At 44.6% G+C, this 21,478-nt stretch overlaps 1 protein-coding gene across 3 annotated transcripts in view; it reads right to left on the reverse strand.

Moving 5' to 3' along the window:
• Positions 1-21,478, reverse strand: part of pik3cg (phosphatidylinositol-4,5-bisphosphate 3-kinase, catalytic subunit gamma) — a 35,112-nt gene that overhangs the window by 1,075 nt on the left and 12,559 nt on the right. For 2 of the 3 annotated variants that reach the window (XM_080021982.1, XM_080021983.1), the window contains exons 13-23: positions 17,369-17,504; positions 12,555-12,620; positions 11,889-12,032; positions 10,629-10,710; positions 10,066-10,169; positions 9,680-9,826; positions 6,354-6,444; positions 5,445-5,575; positions 3,138-3,249; positions 1,254-1,411; positions 352-433 (exon numbers count right to left, since the gene is read on the reverse strand). In XM_080021982.1, coding sequence (XP_079878108.1) covers positions 352-433; positions 1,254-1,411; positions 3,138-3,249; positions 5,445-5,575; positions 6,354-6,444; positions 9,680-9,826; positions 10,066-10,169; positions 10,629-10,710; positions 11,889-12,032; positions 12,555-12,620; positions 17,369-17,504 — 1,253 coding nt within the window. The remainder of the gene's footprint in view (positions 1-351; positions 434-1,253; positions 1,412-3,137; positions 3,250-5,444; positions 5,576-6,353; positions 6,445-9,679; positions 9,827-10,065; positions 10,170-10,628; positions 10,711-11,888; positions 12,033-12,554; positions 12,621-17,368; positions 17,505-21,478) is intronic. The other variant, XM_080021984.1, reaches the window with a different exon arrangement.

Here is a 21,478-nt window from a genome sequence, read left to right on the forward strand (position 1 = left end):
GCCGCTACCAACGGGGCCGTGGGAGAGGGAGACGGGTTCCCAAAATGCTCCCAGAGAGGGAGCCATCCGAGTGTTAGTTGTACTACTACTACTTTTACTACTATTGCTATTACCACTACTATTACTGTTACTACAACTGCTACTGTTACTCCAACTAGTACTCCTTCTAATAGTACTACTACTAATAGTAGAGTGACTTCTACTACTACTCCTACTCCAACTACTACTGGTCGTACCCACTTCTACTACTACCACCACTACTACTACTACTACTACTACTACTACTACTACTACTACTACTACTACTACTCAGAATAATATTAATGTCAATAGTAAATGTTTGTATCCCACCCGTCATGAGCATCATGGAGAAGAGGATGATGAGCAGGTTGGTGTGATGACGAAGGGCGAGGTAGGCCTTCACACACACCTCCTGAGAGAGAGAGAATAAGTAGTGATAGTGCCAACTAGTGATAGTAGTTATTAGCGATAGTAAAAACGAGTAATAGTAATAAGTAGTGACAGTAGTAACTGCTGATAGTAATAACTAGTGATAGTAATAACTAGTCATAGTAATAAGTAGTGACAGTAGTAACTAGTGATAGTAGTAAGTAGTGATAGTGCTAACTAGTGATAGTGGTAACTAGTGATAGTAGTAACTAGTGATAGTGGTAACTAGTGATAGTAGTAAGTAGTGATAGTGCTAACTAGTGATAGTGGTAACTAGTGATAGTAGTAACTAGTGATAGTGGTAACTAGTGATAGTAGTAAGTAGTGATAGTGCTAACTAGTGATAGTGGTAACTAGTGATAGTAGTAACTAGTGATCGTGGTAACTAGTGATAGTAGTAAGTAGTGATAGTGCTAACTAGTGATAGTGGTAACTAGTGATAGTAGTAACTAGTGATAGTGGTAACTAGTGATAGTAGTAAGTAGTGATAGTGCTAACTAGTGATAGTGGTAACTAGTGATAGTAGTAACTAGTGATCGTGGTAACTAGTGATAGTAGTAAGTAGTGATAGTGCTAACTAGTGATAGTGGTAACTAGTGATAGTAGTAACTAGTGATAGTGGTAACTAGTGATAGTAGTAAGTAGTGATAGTGCTAACTAGTGATAGTGCTAACTAGTGATAGTAGTAACTAGTGATAGTGGTAACAAGTGATAGTAGTAAGTAGTGATAGTGCTAACTAGTGATAGTGCTAACTAGTGATAGTAGTAACTAGTGATAGTGGTAACTAGTGATAGTAGTCCACCTGGAAGTTGTGGAAGTGGGGGCTGCTCTTCTTGCCGCTGGTGCCCATGACGTAGAGGAAGTCTGGGGTGAGCACGAAGGGAACCCACTCCTTGTTGAAGCCCAGGAAGCTCTTGTAGTTCCCCAGGATGTGACCAAAGTCAATGTGGAACAGGTTCCCTGTGGGCGGGTTGGCAGTCCAATTAGTTTCACTGTGTAACAAGTACTATGATGTATATTTGGGTAGTATCTGGTGATTGTGCTTACTAGCGCTAGAGATAACCACTGTGCTGTGTAATGATAGTAGTAGTAATAACTAGTGATGACTACTGCTAAATAACTAATAAAAAGTGGTAATCCAGGTACTCCTCACTTAACAACCTGTTTAACGAATGTTCAGACTTACAACCAGCTCTCTGACGAGTCTGTATTGTACACTGTGTACAATACCAAGTATTTCATCACCCTTTATATACTATATACACTATATATACTATATATACGATATATACGGCGCGACTGGTGTTCAACCAGCCAAAGAGGGCACATGTCACTCCGCTGCTCATCGAGCTCCACTGGTTACCTGTAGCCGCTTGGTTACCTGTAGCCGCTTGGTTACCTGTAGCCGCTTGGTTACCTGTAGCCGCTTGGTTACCTGTAGCCCCTTGGTTACCTGTAGCCGCTTGGTTACCTGTAGCCGCTTGGTTACCTGTAGCCGCTTGGTTACCTGTAGCCGCCCGCATCAAGTTCAAGTCTCTGATGCTGGCCTACAGAGTGATTGCTGGGAACGCTCCACCTACTTAACTGCTCTTGTAAGAGCACATGTTGTCCCCCGGATGCTGCGCTCGTCAAATGAGCGTGGCCTGGCTCTGCCGGCCATACAGCCACAGCAATCCAGGTTATTCTCATTTGTAGTTCCACGTTGGTGGAATGAGCTGCCAAAAATGACCAGAGCGGGGACCTCGCTCTGTCTTTAAGAAGCACCTGAAGACCCAGCTCTTCAGTGAGTACCTCCTGTCCTAACCTACAATAGCACCACCTTGCAGTATTTATTGTTACACGAATGTTGTTGTTACACTAATCTCTGTCGCAATGTAGCTGAATGTTATTCTCCCTTGTAAGTCGCTTTGGATAAAAGCGTCTGATAAATGATTAAATGTAAATGTAAATATACTATACACACTATATATACACACTATATACACTTTATATACACTATATACACTATGTATACTATATATACTATATACACCATAGACACTATATACACTATGTATCCTATATATACTATGTACACTATATATACACTAATTACACTACTATAAACACTTTACATACTATATACACTATATATACTATATATACTATATACACTGTATATACTATCTATACTATATATACTATATATACGATATACACTATATATACTCCTTTCGGCTATATATACGATCTACACTATATATACAATAAACACTATATACACTATATATACTATATACACACTATCTATACAATATACACTATATATACTATGTACATGATATACACTATATACATCTCATCTCATCACCGTTCTCAGTCCCGTTCCCGCAGTCTGTCAGTATTCACTACACTAGCTTTCTCAATCGCTGCGGCCCCTTACCGTGAAATAACACATTTTATACTATATACACAATATATACTATATACACGATATACATGATATATACTATATATACTATAGACACGATATACATGATATATACTATATATTCTATATACACTAAATATATTATATACACTTTATATACCAGCTACGCCTCCTTACCGTGAAATAACACGGGTCCTCGCTATACGACCTGGTTGTAGGAACGCAACTGGGTCGTTAAGTGAGGAAATAACTAGTAACTAGGGAAAGTCATCTCACCAGACTCTGTAATCATGATGTTGTCGTTGTGTCGGTCTCCAATGCCCAGAACATAGGTGGCCACGCAGTAACCTCCACAGGAGAGAAGGAAGCGCTGCACTGCCTGCTGGAACTGCAACAACAACAACAACTGGACTGAACCAACACAGGCTGAGAGAAGGACCATGAGGAGGACCGTGAGGAGGACCATGAGAAGGACCATGAGGAGGACCATGAGGAGGACCGTGAGGAGGACCATGAGAAGGACCATGAGGAGGACCGTGAGGAGGACCGTGAGGAGGACCATGAGAAGGACCATGAGAAGGACCATGAGGAGGACCATGAGGAGGACCATGAGGAGGACCGTGAGGAGGACCGTGAGGAGGACCATGAGAAGGACCATGAGGAGGACCGTGAGGAGGACCATGAGAAGGACCATGAGGAGGACCATGAGGAGGACCGTGAGGAGGACCATGAGAAGGACCATGAGGAGGACCATGAGGAGGACCGTGAGGAGGACCATGAGAAGGACCATGAGGAGGACCATGAGGAGGACCATGAGGAGGACCGTGAGGAGGACCGTGAGGAGGACCATGAGAAGGACCATGAGGAGGACCGTGAGGAGGACCATGAGGAGGACCATGAGGAGGACCATGAGGAAGACTGTGAGAAGGACCTTGAGGAGGACCGTGAGGAGGACCGTGAGGAGGACCATGAAGAGGACCATAAGAATGACCATGAGAAGGACCATGAGGAGGACCATGAGAAGGAACATGAGAAGGACCATAAGAGGGACCATGAGGAGGACCATGAGGAGGACCCTGAGAAGGACCATGAGGAGGATCGTAAGGAGGACCATGAGAAGGACCATGAGAAGGACCATGAGAAGGACCATGAGAAGGACCATGAAGAGGACCATGAGAGGGACCATGAGGAGGACCATGAGAAGAACCCCGAGAAGGACCATGAGGAGGATCGTGAGGAGGATCGTGAGGAGGACCATGAGGACGATCATGAGTAGGACCATCAGGAGGACCATGAGGAGGACTGTGAGGAGGACCATGAGAAGAACCCTGAGAAGGACAATGAGGAGGATCGTGAGGAGGACCATGAGGAGGACCATGAGGAGGACCGTGAGGAGGACCGTGTGTCAGGATCATGCCCTGCTCTAGGTCCATTTGTCTCACTGTCCCTCTAGCCCTCTCTGGCTCCCTCTGTCTGTCTGTCTGGAATCCCATCCCTGCCACTTACAACCTGTCTTCCCCTTCCTCGTCACTCCTAGGGTATTTAACCGTGTCGCCATCCACTCTGTCGCTGTCAGATCATTGCATGCGTTCCTGCATGTGTCGTGCATGTTTCCTGGGTGTGTGCCTCTGTAACTCTCGGTCTTGACTCCCTGCTTATTCCTGGCTCCTGACTCCCTGCCTGTTCCTGGCTCCTGACTCCCTGCCTGTTCCTGGCTCCTGACTTCCCGCCTATTCCTGGCTCCTGATTCCCTGCCTGTTCCTCGTCCTGAGAGCCTGCCTGTTCCTGAGTCCCTGCCTGTTCCTTGTCCTGAGTCCCTGCCTGTTCCTGATCCCCCATCTGTTTCCTGTTCTTGATTCCCTGTCTGTCTGCACTTTAAACCCTGTACCTACTCAAAAAACCGTGTGCGTCCTGCATTTGGGTTCCCCTGGCCATATTCCTAACACCATGAGGAGGACCATGAGAAGGACAATGAGGAGAACCATGAGGAGTACCATGAGGAGTACCATGAGAAGGACCGTGAGGAGGACCGTGAGGAGGACCATGAGAAGGACCGTGAGAAGGACCGTGAGAAGGACAATGAGGAGAACCATGAGGAGTACCATGAGAAGGACTGTGAGGAGGACCTTGAGGAGGACCATGATAAGGACCGTGAGGAGGACCATGAGGAGGACCGTGAGGAGGACCATGAGGAGGACCATGAGAAGGACCGTGAGGAGGACCGTGAGGAGGACCGTGAGGAGGACCATAAGGAGGACCATGAGGAGGACCATGAGAAGGACCATGAGGAGGACCGTGAGGAGGACCGTGAGGAGGACCGTGAGGAGGACCGTGAGAAGGACCGTGAGGAGGACCGTGAGGAGGACTGTGAGGAGGACCATGGACAGATGCTGAGGGCAGATGTTGAGGACAGATGTTGAAGATAGAGGTTGAAGACAGATGTTGAAGACAGATGTTGAGGACAGGTGTTAAGGACAGATGTTAAAGACAGACGTTGAGGACATATGTGGGGACAGATGTGGGGACAGATGTGGGGACAGATGTGGGGACAGATGGGGGACAGGTGTGGGGGGCAGGTCCTACCTTGTCCTCACTGAGACACTTCTCTCTGAGCCACTGGTAGAGGATCTCATCTTTGAAGGCTCCTGTGCTTCCCACCACCCTCTGCTGGATGTTAGCGATGGTGGTGGCATCCCTCACTATCTCTATCATACCTGGAGGGGGGAGACAGGGAGAGGGGGTGGGGGTCCCAAAGGTTAGGGGCGCCCTCCAGAAAATGTCCCCCCAAAAATGATTGATCCAGATCTCCTCAGAATGACAGAAACATTCCAAGGGCCGAGTGAGTCCATGTCCTCCCTGGGCTCCAAAAATATAAACTACATCTGGCTGGTGATGGCTCATGGAAGGTCCTTGGACCTGAGTATGTCCTCAACATCTGTCTCAACATCTTTCTTCAACTCTGTCCTCAACGTCTGTCCTCAGCGTCTGTCTTTAACATTTGTCCTTAACATTTACATTACATTTAGTAGACGCTTTTATCCAAAGCGACTTACAATTGTTCAAACACCGACGGACGCAGCCATCAGGAGCAATGAGGGGTTAAGTGTCTTGCTCAAGGACACTACAGCATGTTAGCAGGAGGAGCCTGGGATCCAACCAGCGACCTTTGGATTACTAGACGACCAGCTCTACCTCCTGAGCTACCATCCCCTGTCAACATCTGTCCTCAGCGTCTGTCTTGAACATGTCTTCAACATCTGTCTTCAACATTTGTCCCCAACATCTGTCCCCACATCTGCCCTCAACATCTGTCTCAACATCTTTGTTCAATTCTGTCCTCAAGGTCTGTCTTTAACATTCGTCCTCAACATCCGTCCTCAACATTTGTCCTCAGCATCTGTCCTCATATTCTGTCCTCTACGTCAGCATGTGTAAACTACATCTGAAAGGTCATCCTTCTACCATGTTAGCATTAGCATTAGCACCACTGACCGATCCTGCTGCCGGTGGAGATGCAGCCATAGGGGAGAAGGTTGAGGTCCAGGGACTCTGCTTCCCAGATGGACTCCATGATCAGCAGGATCTAGGATGTATTATATCATATTATATATTAAATCTTATTATATCAAATATGATATATTATTATACAATGTTATACTACAATATATCATACTATTATATTATATTATTTTGTATTATATCAAATATTAAATACTACTATACATTATTATATAATATTATACGATAATATATCATATATTATTATATTATATTACAGTATAATTTATGGTGCCGTTAGCCAACAGAATACCAGTGGAAATTGTGCTACTGTCGGCCGAAGAAGAAGAAGAGGGGGAAGGCGTGTCCGGAGACAACAGGAGAGGAAGAAGGGTAGGAAAGTTGAGTTGAGAGTAGGAACTTTGAACGTTGGCACTATGAAGGGTTAAGAGAGAGAGCTGGCTGACATGATGGAGAGAAGGAAGGTAGATGTACTATGTGTACAAGAGACCAGGTGGAAGAGGAGTAAGGCCAGGAGTATCGGAGCCAGGTACAAACGGTTCTACCATGGAGTGGATGGCAGGAGAAACGGGGTAGGGATGGTGTTGAAGGAAGAACATGTCAAGAGTGTTTTGGAGGTGACCAGAGTGTCCAACAGAGTTATGAGCATGAAGCTGGAAATTGATGGGGTTAGGGTTAGTGAATGTGGTCAGTGCATATGCTCCCCAGGTTGGGTGAGATGGAAGAGAAAGAAGAATTCTTTAGTGAGCTGGATGTAGTGGTGGAGAGCGTCCCCAAGGGAGAGGGAGTGGTCGTTGGAGCAGATCTCAATGGGCATGTTGGCCAAGGGATCAGAGACATGGGTGAGAAGAAGGTGATGGGTAGGTATGGTGTCAAGGAGAGGAATGTGGAAGGACAGATGTTGGTGGATTTCACCAAAAGGATGGAATTGGCTGTTGTGAATACGTATTTCAAGAAGAGGGAGGAACACAGGGTGACATTCAAGAGTGGAGGAAGGTGAACACAGGTGGACTACATCTTATGCAGGAGGTGCAGTCTGAAAGAGATGAGTGACTGCAAAGGGGTGGTAGGGGAGTGTGTTGCTAGGCAGCATTGGATGGTGGTCTGTAGGATGACTCTGGAGGCCAAGAAGAGGAAGAGAGTGAAAGAAGAGTCAAAGATAAAATGGTGGAAGTTGAAAAAGGAGGAGTGTTGCATGCAATTTAGGGAAGAGGTAAAGCAGGCGATAGGTGGGAATGAATGGTTACCAGGTGACTGGGAAACAACTGCAGAAGAGGTGAGGGAGACGCCAAGAAGGTAGGATGGACTTTTGATGGTGGAATAAGGAAGTACAGGAGAGCATAGAGCAGAAGAGGTTGGGGAAGAAGAAATGGGATGGTCAGAGAGATGAAGAAAGTAGACAGGAGTACAAGCTGATGCAGCGCAAGGTGAAGAGAGAAGTGGCAAAGGAAAGGGAAAAGGCGTACAAGGAGTTGTATGAGAGGTTGGACAGTAAGGAAGTAGAAAAGGACTTGTACCGATTGGCAAGACAAAGGGACCAAGCTGGGAAGGATGTACAGCAGGTTAGGGTGATGAAGGATAATGATGGGAATGTGCTGACTAGTGAGGAGAGTGGGTTGACAAGGTGGAAGGAGTACTTTGAAGAGTTGATGAATGAAGAAAATGAGAGGGAGAGAAGAGTGGATGATGTGGGGATAGTGGATCAACAAGTGCAACAAATTAGTAAGGATGAGGTGAGAACAGCATTAAAGAAGATGAAGAGTGGAAAGGCAGTTGGTCCAGGTGACAAACCTGGGGAAGCATGGAAATGTTTAGGTGAGATGGCGATGGTGTTCCTAACGAGACAGTTTAACACCATCCTGGAAAGGGAGAGGATGCCGGAGGAGTGGAGAAGAAGTGTACTGGTACCATCTTCAAGAGTAAGGGAGACGTACAGAGCTGTAGTTACAACAGAAAAATAAAATTGATCAGCCACAGCATGAAGCTATGGGAAAGGGTCGTGGAGGCTAGGTTAAGAGGAGCGGTGGGGATCAGCGAGCAGCAGTATGGTTTCATGCCAGGAAAGAGTACTACAGATGACATGTTTGCTTCAAGATGCTGATTGAAAAGTACAGGGAAGGCCAGAGGGAGTTGCACTGCGTCTTTGTGGATTTAGAGAAAGCGTATGATAGGGTGCCGAGAGAGAAGTGTGGTATTGCATGAGGAAGTCAGGGGTGGCAGAGAAGTACTTAAGAGTGGTACAGTATATGTACGAGGGCAGTAGACAGTAGTAAGGTGTGCAGTAGGCGTGACGACGGCATCAAAGTGGAGGTGGGATTGCATCAAGGATCAGCTCTGAGCCCTTTCTTGTTGCAGTGGTGATGGTTACCAATGAAATCAGGCAGGAGTCTCTGTGGACTATGATGTTCGTGGATGACATTGTGATCTGTAGCGAGAGCAGGGAGCAGGTGGAGGAGAGCCTGGAGAAGTGGAGGCAGCATTAGAGAGAAGAGGAATGAACGTCAGCAGGAGTAAGACAGAACACATGTGCCTCAATGGAGGTGGATAAGGTGGATGAGTTCAAGTACTTGGGGTCGACCATCCAAAGCAGCGGAGAGTGCGGGAGAGAGGTGAAGAAGAGAGTACAGGCAGGGTGGAGCGGGTGGAGAAGAGTGTACAGGCAGGGTGGAGTGGGTAGAGAAGAGTTCCTGGAGGGATCTGTGACAGAAGGGTTCCAGCAAGAGTGAAGGGGAAGGTGTACAGGACGGTAGTGAGAGCAGCCATGTTGTACGGTTTAGAGGCGGTGGCACTGACTAAAAGGCAGGTGGATGAGGTGGAGGTGGCAGAGTTGAGGATGTGAAGGTTTTCATTGGGAGGGACAAGGATGGACAGGATTAAGAATGAGGACGTTAGAGGGACAGCTCAGGTTGGACAGTTTGGTGGAAAAGTGAGAGAGGCCAGATTGAGATGGTTTGGACATGTGTGGAGGAGAGATGAGGGTTACATTGGGAGAAGGAGGCTGAGGGTGGAGCTGCCAGGCAAGAGGAAAAGAGGAAGCCAAAGAGAAGCTTGATGGAGGTGGTGAGGGAGGACATGCAGGCGGGTGGTGTCAGGGAGGAAGATGCACAGAACAGAAGGTGTTGAAGGCAGATGATCCGCTGTGGCCACCACTAACGGGAGCAACACAAAGAGGAAAACGACAGTATAATATAATATTATATAATAATGCATCAAATTATATTATGCTATAATATATAATAATATTATAATATATTATTATATTATGTTATTTGATGTTATATATTGTGCTATAGCTCCACCTGCAGGATGAGCATGTCCTGCCTCAGGTCGTCTCCGTCCTTGAAGATGATCCCGATGGCGTCGCTGCAGACGCTGGTCGGGTCGGCACGTCTGAACTGGAGCCACAGAGGTTTCTTCTTGGAGGCCATGACCTTACACTGCTCCGTCTACACACACACACACACACACACACACACACACACACACACACACACACACACACACACACACACACACACACACACACACACACACACACACACACACACACACACACACACACACACACACACCTCTTTGCATGACAGTTTTATGGATTTTGTTTTGTGTGTTTCTGTGTGTGTGTTTCCATAGGTGTGTGTGTGTGTGTGTGTGTGTGTGTGTGTGTGTGTGTGTGTGTGTGCACCATCAGGGCTCCTGCTCTCAGTCCTGGGTCGTATGGAACCCTGAAGTTCTGAGGAAGACCAGACGACTGCAGAGAATCCAACTTGTGACGGAGCTGGAGGACGACTGTAGCAGGGGGAGGGTGTGGATATACAATCGTATAAACATAAATCTTGGTGTAGGATATGGAACCAGTGGATAGATATAGATTTGTTGTATTGATATAGAATCGATAGATATAGAATCTTGGTGTACTGTATATATATATATATATATATATATATATATATATATATATATATATATATATATAAAAACGATAGATATAGCATCTGAGTATAGATATAGAATTGATAGATATAGAATCTTGGTATATATATACATATATATGTATATACATACACACACACACACACACACACACATATATATATATATATATATATATTTATATACATACGTTAGACATAGCATCTTAGTATAGATATGGAATCAGTAGATATAGAATCTTGGTATACATATAGAATCAGTTGATATAGCATCTTAGTATAGATATAGAATCGATAGATATATATATCTTCTCACCTTGAGCCGACACGTCGTACTTGTCGGCTGACATGGCTTTGATCTCCCTCGTCACTCTCTGCAGAGCCTCCGTCACCTCCACCTCCACACAGCATGGATCACACACTTACTTAGATAATAATTCACATATATTAATAATCTGAATTTTTAGATCAATAAGAGTTTGTAGTGTAAATAACTTTATCACTATTCCCCAACCAACCCCATGCACCCACTTTATCTCATCTTACCTTACCTTAACTTACCTACCTTATCTCACCTTACATTACCTACCTTACCTTACCTGCCTTACCTTACCTACCTTACTGTATCTTACCTGCCTTACCTTATCTTACCTACCTTACCTTACCTGCCTTACCTTACCTACCTTACCTTACCTACCTTATCTCACCTTACCTTATCTCACCTTACCTTACCTACCTTACCTACCTTATCTTATCTACCTTACCTACCTTACCTCACCTTACCTTAGCTAGCTTACCTTACCTACCTTACCTACCTTATCTTACCTACCTTACCTTATTCACCTTATCTCACCTTACCTTACTTACCTAACCTACATACCTTATCTCACCTTACCTACCTACCTTGTCTCACCTTACCTTACCTACCTTATCTTACCTACCTTACCTTACCTACCTTATCTCACCATGCCCTACCTACCTTACCTTACCTTACCTACCTTATCTCACCTTACCTTACCTACCTAACCTCACCTTACCTTACCTACCTAACCTCACCTATCTTTCCTTATCTTCACTTACCTTACCTTATATTACACCTTACCTTAACTTACCTACCCTATCTTACCTTTCCTCACTTTATCTTACCTACCTGATCTTACCTCACCTTGCCTTACCTTACGTACCTTACCTACATGACCTACCTTATCTTACCTTACCTTACCTACATTAACTTACCTTACCTTTCTTATCTTACCTGACCTTACCTACCTTATCTTACCTGACCTACATTAACTTACCTTACCTTTCTTATCTTACCTGACCTTACCTACCTTATCTAACCTTACCTTAGCTACCATACCTACCACACCTTACTTTACCTTACCTTACCATACCTTACCTACCTTACCTCCCTTATCTTACCTTATATTCAAGATTCAAGATGAAAAGGTTATTTGTCACATACATATTACCTTACTTTACCTTAATTTATCTTACCTTATCTTTTTATATCCTATCAACCTCATATTAACTTACCTTACATTACCTCATATTACGTTATCTTCAAGTCTCTCACCTGCTTGCTGAAGTCGTGCAGCATGGCATCCCCGCAGCCGCGCAGTAGCGCCTCCAGCAGGACGGCGTAGCGCTGCTGGTAATGCAGCGACTGCACGATCTCACTGCGCAGGAACCAGAACAGGAAGTGGCCGATCCGCTTGCTCTGCAGGGGGGTAAATATTAATTAATTAATTTATTTATTTATTTATTTATTACTTATTACTGGGCTGGATTAGGTTTACATAAAAAAACATTACAATCACCAAATCAAGGAAATATAAAAATTCACGTTTTATGCTCTTAAACTTTATGTCATTATTGACATTATTTATTTAATGTTATTAAATTAGCTTTCTGCATAATTACCGATACTTGGAAACAGTAACAGAGAGAGAGAGAGAGAGAGAGGGAGCGAGAGAATTACTTACAGAATTACATTACATTGATCAGACGCTTTTATCCAAAGCGACTTACAATTGTTCAATCACCGACGGACGCAGCCATCAGGAGCAATGAGGGGTTAAGTGTCTTGCTCAAGGACACTACAGCATGCTAGCAGGAGGAGCCTGGGATCCAACCAGCAACCTTTAGATCACTAGACCACCTGCTCTACCGCCTGAGCTACCATCCCCAGAGGGAGAGAGGTAGAGAGAAACTAAAAGACACAGTGAGAGAGAAAGTTTACCCTCAGCGCTCTCTTCAGCAGGAATCGAACCAATGCACTGTCGTGGTATGGCTCGAACTTCACCGCCTGCACACACACACACAAACACACACACACAAACACATGTTAGCAGTAATTTGATTGAATTATTTGCTTCTTGTACCAACATTTAGTTTTTGCTACTAGTTATTACTATGTGGCAGTTTCTTCTATCACCTGCCACCCAAGTTGCGTTTCAGGGAACCCGGGCACAGAGACACAGAAGACGAGGGGTTGTAGACCCAGTTTATTGTAGAGAGTGGGCCAGCTGGAGCAGATGGAACATGTCATGACAGGGCTTCTCTCCTGAGTGAGTGTGGGGATGGGGGATTTACCTGCTGCTGTTAGACCACCCAACGAGCAACAGGTGTGCAACCACACTGATCCCAATCACCTTGATCCAGGTCAGGTGTGGCTGCTGAAAACCACACCAACCCCACACCACATACTACTATTTTTTAAAACACATATACAAGGGACATTGAAAATGAAATCCACATTCAAAGCAGGAATTACTGAAAAGCCAGTGAAATTTGACTGGAAGTACAGAACGTTGGTGCTTCACTGACACACCAAGGTTGTAGAAGTTGAGGTTAGGAGGTGGAGCGAGATGAGTTTGTGGCGTAAGACGCTTTGTGACATCATTACATTACATTACATCGATCAGACGCTTTTATCCAAAGCGACTTACAATTGTTCAATCACCGACGGACGCAGCCATCAGGAGCAATTAGGGGTTAAGTGTCTTGCTCAAGGACACTACAGCATGCTAGCAGGAGGAGCCTGGGATCCAACCAGCAACCTTTAGATCACTAGACCACCAGCTCTACCGCCTGAGCTACCATCATCATCCAATTCATTAGAAATGTGTATAAACGTATAAACTCATTGTGATCCATTGAACCCGGTGCCGTGTTCTTATTTTGCAGCATTGGATCCAGTCGTAACACAAAGTGTAGGAGTGGAAAACACAACAAAACATATTCTGTGTTTGTGACCTCACATGGGGTTCGCTTGCAGCTCCAGAGCTACGGGTCCAAATTGTTTATTTTAGTCCCAAAAGTTAAAAAAGTTGATGAAAAGTCTGTGAGGGACATGCAGTGTTGAATCCGTTTGAATGGAACGGTCACACGGAGTGATTTCCTTCCACAGAGACACCGTGAGGCAGGACTCTGTGGACTACAGGAAGTAGACAGGGACCTGACAGGAAGTAGACAGGGACCTGACAGGAAGTAGACAGGGACCTGACAGGAAGTAGACAGAGATGTGACAGGAAGTAGACAGGGACCTGACAGTAAGTGGACAGGGACCTGACAGAAAGTGGACAGGGACCTGACAGGAAGTAGACAGACACCTTCTAATTTTTAGAATAAAGTCATAACACACGACAAGGGGATGTTTGTATTATTAATTCTGTGTCACCAGGACTCACCGTGTCATTACATCAGTCGATGCTGCGTTCAATGGAAACTGTGAAAATTTCACTTGTTTTAGAGGTAATGCAGATGTTAAGACGAGCAACAGCACAAACTGATGCTGCGTTTCATGGGAACTAGAAAATTTGTAATTGGTGTTAATATTGGACCCTGTGTATTGCTGCCTGCAGCCATATTTATTATAATTATTATTATTGTTATTATTAGTAGTAGTATTATTACTGCTATTATTATTATTGTTGTTATTATTAGTAGTAGTAGTAATAGTATTGTAATTATTATTTTCATTATTCTTATTATTATTATTAGTAGTAGTAGTAGTAGTAGCAGTATTATTACTGCTATTATTAGTAGTAGTAGTAGTAGTATTATTGTTGTTATTATTATAAGTATTATTTAATTTTATGATGATCATTTAATGTTTTATTATTGTTGTTATTACTATCATCACTATTTTTGTAATTACATTTTAATTTTGAATACAGGTATGATGTGATGAACTGCACTTTATTTCACATGCAGCCGTGGGAAGAAAGAAATATAAACGTTGGAGATTAATTTACATGTACAAAATATTTACATAGATATATTTCCATGTGGGAGTGAAGGCTCCGTTGTAGGAGCGGAGCGTGAAACAGAACTCACTGTGTGGAGCGGTGAGGAAGATGATCCCAACTCTAAAGCAGACATGCTCGCCTTTCAAATTGATGCTTTTTAGGTTTCTTTACGCGTGTATTGGCTCAAAAATCTGACTTTTTAAGTTTTCCCAAATTGAGATTGTATATTTCAAAAAATACATGTGTTGAACAATTAAAAGCATTTTCAAAGTTGATCCAAAGATTAAAATCAAATTAATATTGTTATACAGTGTATAACAGTGTCATAGGTTCTATCACAGTGTTATTAACAGTGTATAATAGGTGTCATAGGTTAAAGGTAGTATATAAAACAGCTTTCAACAGCATGTAACAACATATACTGTATAACAGTATATATATATAACAACACATAGCAGTATATATAACAGTGTATATAACAGCATATAAAACACTATATAACAGTATATATATATATATATATATATATATATATATATATATCTCAGCATATAACAGTATATATAAGTGTATATACAGTGGGGCAGTATTTAGTCAGCCACCAATTGTGCAAGTTCTCCCACTTAAAAAGATGAGAGAGGCCTGTTATTTTCATCATAGGTTCACCTCACCTATGAGAGACAGAATGAAAAAAAAATCCAGAAAATCACATTGTCTGATTTTCAAATAATTTATTTGCAAATTATGGTGGAAAATAAGTATTTGGTCAATAACAAAAGTTCATCTCAATACTTTGTTATATTCCCTTTGTTTGCAATGACAGAGGTCAAACGTTTTCTGTAAGTCTTCACAAGGTTTTCACACACTGTTGCTGGTATTTTGGCCCATTCCTCCATGCAGATCTCCTCTAGAGCAGTGATGTTTTGGGGCTGTCGCTGGGCAACAGGGACTTTCAACTCCCTCCAAAGATTTTCTATGGAGTTGAGATCTGGAGACTGGCTAGGCCACTCCAGGACCTTGAAATGCTTCTTACGAAGCCACTCCTTCGTTGCCCGGGCGGTGTGTTTGGGATCATTGTCATGCTGAAAGACCCAGCCACGTTTCATCTTCAATGCCCTTGCTGATGGAAGGAGGTTTTCACTCAAAATCTCACGATACATGGCCCCATTCATTCTTTCCTTTACACGGATCAGTCGTCCTGGTCCCTTTGCAGAAAAAACAGCCCCAAAGCATGATGTTTCCACCCCCATGCTTCACAGTAGGTATGGTGTTCTTTGGATGCAACTCAGCTTTCTTTCTCCTCCACACACGACAAGTTGAGTTTTTACCAAAAAGTTCTATTTTGGTTTCATCTGACCATATGACATTCTCCCAATCCTCTTCTGGATCATCCAAATGCTCTCTAGCAAACTTCAGACGGGCCTGGACATGTACTGGCTTAAGCAGGGGGACACGTCTGGTACTGCAGGATTTGAGTCCCTGGCGGCGTAGTGTGTTACTGATGGTAGCCTTTGGTACTTTGGTCCCAGCTCTCTGCAGGTCATTCACTAGGTCCCCCCGTGTGGTTCTGGGATGTTTGCTCACCGTTCTTGTGATTATTTTGACCCCACAGGGTGAGATCTTGCGTGGAGCCCCAGATCGAGGGAGATTATCAGTGGTCTAGACAGAGAGGGACCTCCCTCTCTGTCTTTAAGAAGCACCTGAAGACCCAGCTCTTCAGTGAGTACCTCCTGTCCTAATCTACAATTACTTTGCACCACCTTGCAGTATTTATTGTTACACCAATGTTGTTGTTACACTAATCTCTGTCGCAATGTAGCTGAATGTTATTCTCCCTTGTAAGTCGCTTTGGATAAAAGCGTCTGCCAAATGACTAAATGTAAATGTAAATGTAGTATGTCTTCCATTTTCTAATAATTGCTCCCACAGTTGATTTCTTCACAACAAGCTGCTTACCTATTGCAGATTCAGTCTTCCCAGCCTGGTGCAGGTCTACAATTTTGTTTCTGGTGTCCTTTGACAGCACTTTGGTCTTGGCCATAGTGGAGTTTGGAGTGTGACTGTTTGAGGTTGTGGACAGGTGTCTTTTATACTGATAAAGAGTTCAAACAGGTAACGAGTGGAGGACAGAGGAGCCTCTTAAAGAAAAAGTTACAGGTCTGTGAAAGCCAGAAATCTTGCTTGTTTGTAGGTGACCAAATACTTATTTTACCGAGGAATTTCCCAATTAATTAATTAAAAATCCTACAATGTGATTTCCTGGATTCTTTCCCCCCATTCTGTCTCTCATAGTCGAAGTGAACCTATGATGAAAATTACAGGCCTCTCTCATCTTTTTAAGTGGGAGATCTTGCACAATTGGTGGCTGACTAAATACTTTTTTGCCCCACTGTATATGTTAAACAGCATATACCAGTATATATAACAGTATCTAGTGATGGTGGTCTAGTGATCTAAAGGTTGCTGGTTGGATCCCAGGCTCCTCCTGCTAGCATGCTGTAGTGTCCTTGAGCAAGACACTTAACCCCTAATTGCTCCTAATGGCTGCGTCCGTCAGTGTTTGAACAATTGTAAGTCGCTTTGGATGAAAGCGTCTGCTAAATGTAATGTAATATAACAGTATATACAACAGTATATAAATAACAGTATATATAATGGTATATATAACCGCATATTACAGTATATATAACAGTATTATATATAAAACTGCATATACCAGTAAATATAACAGTATCTATATAAAAGTATATATAACAGCATATAACAGTGTATATAACAGTGTATATAACAGTGTATAACTGACCTGTACAAGCTGCAGCAGGTAGCGCAGCACATCATCGTCTCCCAGCGTCTCCAGCTTTCTGACGGCCATTGAGCGAACCTGAGCGTCCGAGTAGTGGCAGTCCAGCAGCTGCAGGGCCAGGCCCACGTCCAGACCGCTGCCCAAACACAGGGGTCAAGGGTCAAGGGTCAGGCTCCAAGGTTTTTGGAAGCACAGCAAAACAGCATGAAAGCAGATATTGCTCCTATGGAATTCTTACACAAAGAACTAGCCACAACATCGTAAAACAAAGACGAAATAGTTATAAAAACAATGATAAATATAGCTGCAGGCAGCAATACACAGGGTCCAGTTTAGTCCTATTCGGTGCCTTTTACAGTTTCCGTGGTTCTCTGAAACGCAGCACGATTTTCCGAGTTTACTTGAAGGCAGCATGGGCTCCCCCCTGTCTGTCGTCTCTTGGTTGCTCGGCTCGTGGAGCAACCACTTTGCGGTCCACACAGCGCAACCCTCCTGTCTTTAAAACAAGCCTCCATGTTTGCCCTTAAAGCAGAACTTGTCACTGCTGGAACTCAGCGTGTTGTCTGTTCAAGTAGAGCTGCTCTCTCAGTGACGTTTGGTCGCTTGGTGCCGCGTCGGGCAACTCATTTATTTGTTGACTTATTTACTTGGATTACATTTTCAACATACAAACAAACAACTAACGACAAATGTTGTGTTATTTCTGTGAATAATTACCATTGCACGGCTTCTATTTTTCTGATGCCTCGCCTGATCTTGAACGCATCACTCAGTCGCACATTTAAGTGCTTTCGAGGGACGTGCTGACAACATTTTAAAGATTATTTTTTATTATTTTTCATTAATCCAGCAAAGTAATGTGGAGCAGGGATTTAAAATATCAATCTAACAGATCTACTGACATTTACCAGGTAAGAAGTTATATAAATAAACACGTAAATCCATTGTTTGGTAACATTTAACATCTTTGGTAACACTGGACACGGTCCAACTGCACATTCTCAATCACAATCTGTACATTTATAGTCAATGTGATGATGTCATAAAGCGTCTTACTGTAAATATCATTCATAGTAAATAACATGATGACGTCATCAAGCGTCACCTAGTAACTGACGTAGCTAGGAGCAGTGGGCACCATGTAGCGGCGCCCAGGGAGCAGTTAGGGGGTTAAGTGTCTTGCTCAAGGACACATCAGCACGCTAACAGGAGGAGCCGGGGATCGAAGCAGTGACTATCTGCTTACTAGACGACCCGCTCTACCTCCTGAGCCACTGCCACTATATCCCTTTGTCTAACTTTCTGGGCGTGTCCTCCTTCCGCTGGACAGGGATAAATACCCTGCACTACAAACTAACTCTGAGTCGAGCTCTAGTGCTGAGGTTGCTGTGTAGTGTATCACTGCTGGTATTGTAGTATTGCAACTTGGACTACTGGATTGACTCACCCCCTATTCAGGTAAGTCCTCTCTTATGTGGGCGTGCTCTTAGCCAGGTGCAACCCTAATCACACGAGCAGCTGTATTCTATCACCTATTTATGGTCCTGCCCTTGAAGCGTTAGCTTCAAGCGTTGGCCCATTTGTAGTCGCTCTCGTGTGAAGACGCACGTCTACCTCTGCACGTCAACCGAAGCAAGGACACCGAACAAGGCAAACCTGCCTTCTTTCTCTCACTCCATACAAAATGTGCTACTACCGCATCCCTACAACTTCAAGGTCACCCAGAAAGCGTCGTTATACCATACGCCGATGCAATCCGGGTAACCTCAGGTCCCTGCAGCAAACATCTTCTGCAAAGACCTCCTTCTCTGTTGGCTTGTGGAATTGTCGATCTGCAGTTAACAAGGCAGACTTCATTTCTGGTCATGCCAACCAACTCTCCTTAGAGCTCCTTGCTCTCACTGAGACATGGATTAAACCGGAAGATAGCGCAACCCCGGCTGCACTCTCCACTAACTACTCATTCTCCCACACATCCAGACCATCTGGCCGTGGTGGTGGGACTGGCCTGCTAATTTCCAACACATGGAAATTTAATCCACTGCTGCCTTTAAACAACTTTGCCTCCTTTGAATATCACGCCGTCTTGGTGACTGCTCCGGTGAAAGCCTATGTGGTCGTCATCTACCGTCCACCAGGACAACTAGGTGACTTCCTACATGAGCTTGACACCCTGCTGTCATCAATCCCTGAGCACGAGTGTCCCATGCTCGTCCTCGGAGACATGAACATCCACTTGGACAGTGCGAGCTCGGCTGACTTCCTGTCTTTGGTTCGCTCGTTCGACCTAAGACAGATCCCGACTCCACCGACTCACAAGGCTGGCAAAGAGCTTGATCTCATTCTTGCTCGGAGCTGTACCACCGACAACCTATGGGTCACTCCTCTTCATCTCTCTGACCACTTCTTCATCCACTTCAATGTCGAGCTACCAAAACAACCCCCCACCTCCCCACCCATGGTCTCCATCCGCAGCAATCTCCGCAACTTGTCTCCCACCCACTTCTCCTCTGTGCTCTCCTCTTCTCTTCCACCCCACGGCACTTTCTCCTCTCTGCAGGTTAATGATGCCACTGACTCCCTCTGCTCCACCTTGAGCTCATGTCTGGATAGCCTGTGTCCACTATCCACCAGACCTGCTCGTTCAACCCAGTCGCACCCTTGGCTGACTGACACCCTCCGGACAACGCGCACCGACCTCAGAGCAGCCGAGAGGAAATGGCACAAATCCAAAACAACTGAGGATCTTGCAAGCTACCAGACACTGCTGTCCTCCTTTTCCTCCAGCATCACTGCTGCCAAGAAGGCCTTCTTCAACGATAGGATCAACGGTGCCACAGACACACGTAAGTTATTCACCACCTTCAAGTCTCTGCTTTACCCTCCACCACCTCCCCCAGCTACTAACCTCACTGCTGACTGCCTTGCCTCCTTTTTTACTAACAAAGTGGCAGCCATCAGCAGCCAATTCACTAAACAACTTACTCACAACCTGTCTTCTCCAGCCCTAGGCTCATCGTTCCCTGGTTTCACCCCCCTCGCTGAAAGTGAGGTATCTAAACTACTAACATGTAGCCGTCCCACTACCTGTCCGCTAGATCCGATCCCATCCAACCTCCTTCAAGCCATATCACCGACTATCACCCCGGCAATCACACATGTGATTAATTCTTCCCTAACTTCCGGCACTTTCCCTTCCGCTTTCAAAGCGGCTCGGGTCGCACCACTGCTCAAAAAACCTTCACTCGATCCCAATCAAGTAGGAAACTATCGGCCGGTCTCTCTCCTCCCATTCCTTTCCAAAACCATAGAGAGGGCGGTCTCTAGACAGGTTACAGAATACCTGTCAAGAAACAACCTTCTTGATACACTTCAATCTGGCTTTAAAAGTGGTCACTCCACTGAAACAGCCCTGTTGTCTGTGACAGAGGCCTTAAAAACTGCTAGAGCTGCTGCCAAATCCTCGGTCCTCATTCTGCTAGACTTATCAGCTGCTTTTGACACTGTCAATCATTGCATACTCCTGTCCATACTCTCAAGCATGGGCATAACGGGCAGTGCACTTTCCTGGTTCGAATCTTACCTTACTGGGCGCTCGTTCAGTGTGACATGGCGAGGCCAGCTGTCTGTGCCTCACAACCTCACCACAGGGGTGCCCCAATGCTCGGTGCTAGGACCCCTCCTCTTTGCCATATACACCACCTCACTGGGCCCGATCATCCGCTCACATGGCTTTTCATATCACTGCTATGCGGATGATACTCAACTCTATCTGTCCTTCCCGCCAGACGACCCTACTGTCTCGACGCGGATCTCGGATTGTCTCGCTGACATATCCACATGGATGAAGGATTATCATCTTCAACTAAATCTGGCGAAAACGGAACTGCTGGTCTTCCCGGCCAAACAAGGTATTTATCACAACATTGATATGAAAATCGACTCTCTATCTCTTGTTCCTACCAAGGCTGCAAGGAATCTTGGTGTCATTATTGATGACCAACTGACATTCTCGGACCATGTTGCCGCAGTCTCCCGGTCCTGCCGCTTCGCACTATTCAACATCCGAAAAGTCAGGCCGTACCTGACCCAATATGCCACTCAACTGCT

Source organism: Zeus faber (assembly GCF_960531495.2).
Source record: "Zeus faber genome assembly, chromosome: 21".
Classification (NCBI taxonomy): domain Eukaryota; kingdom Metazoa; phylum Chordata; class Actinopteri; order Zeiformes; family Zeidae; genus Zeus; species Zeus faber.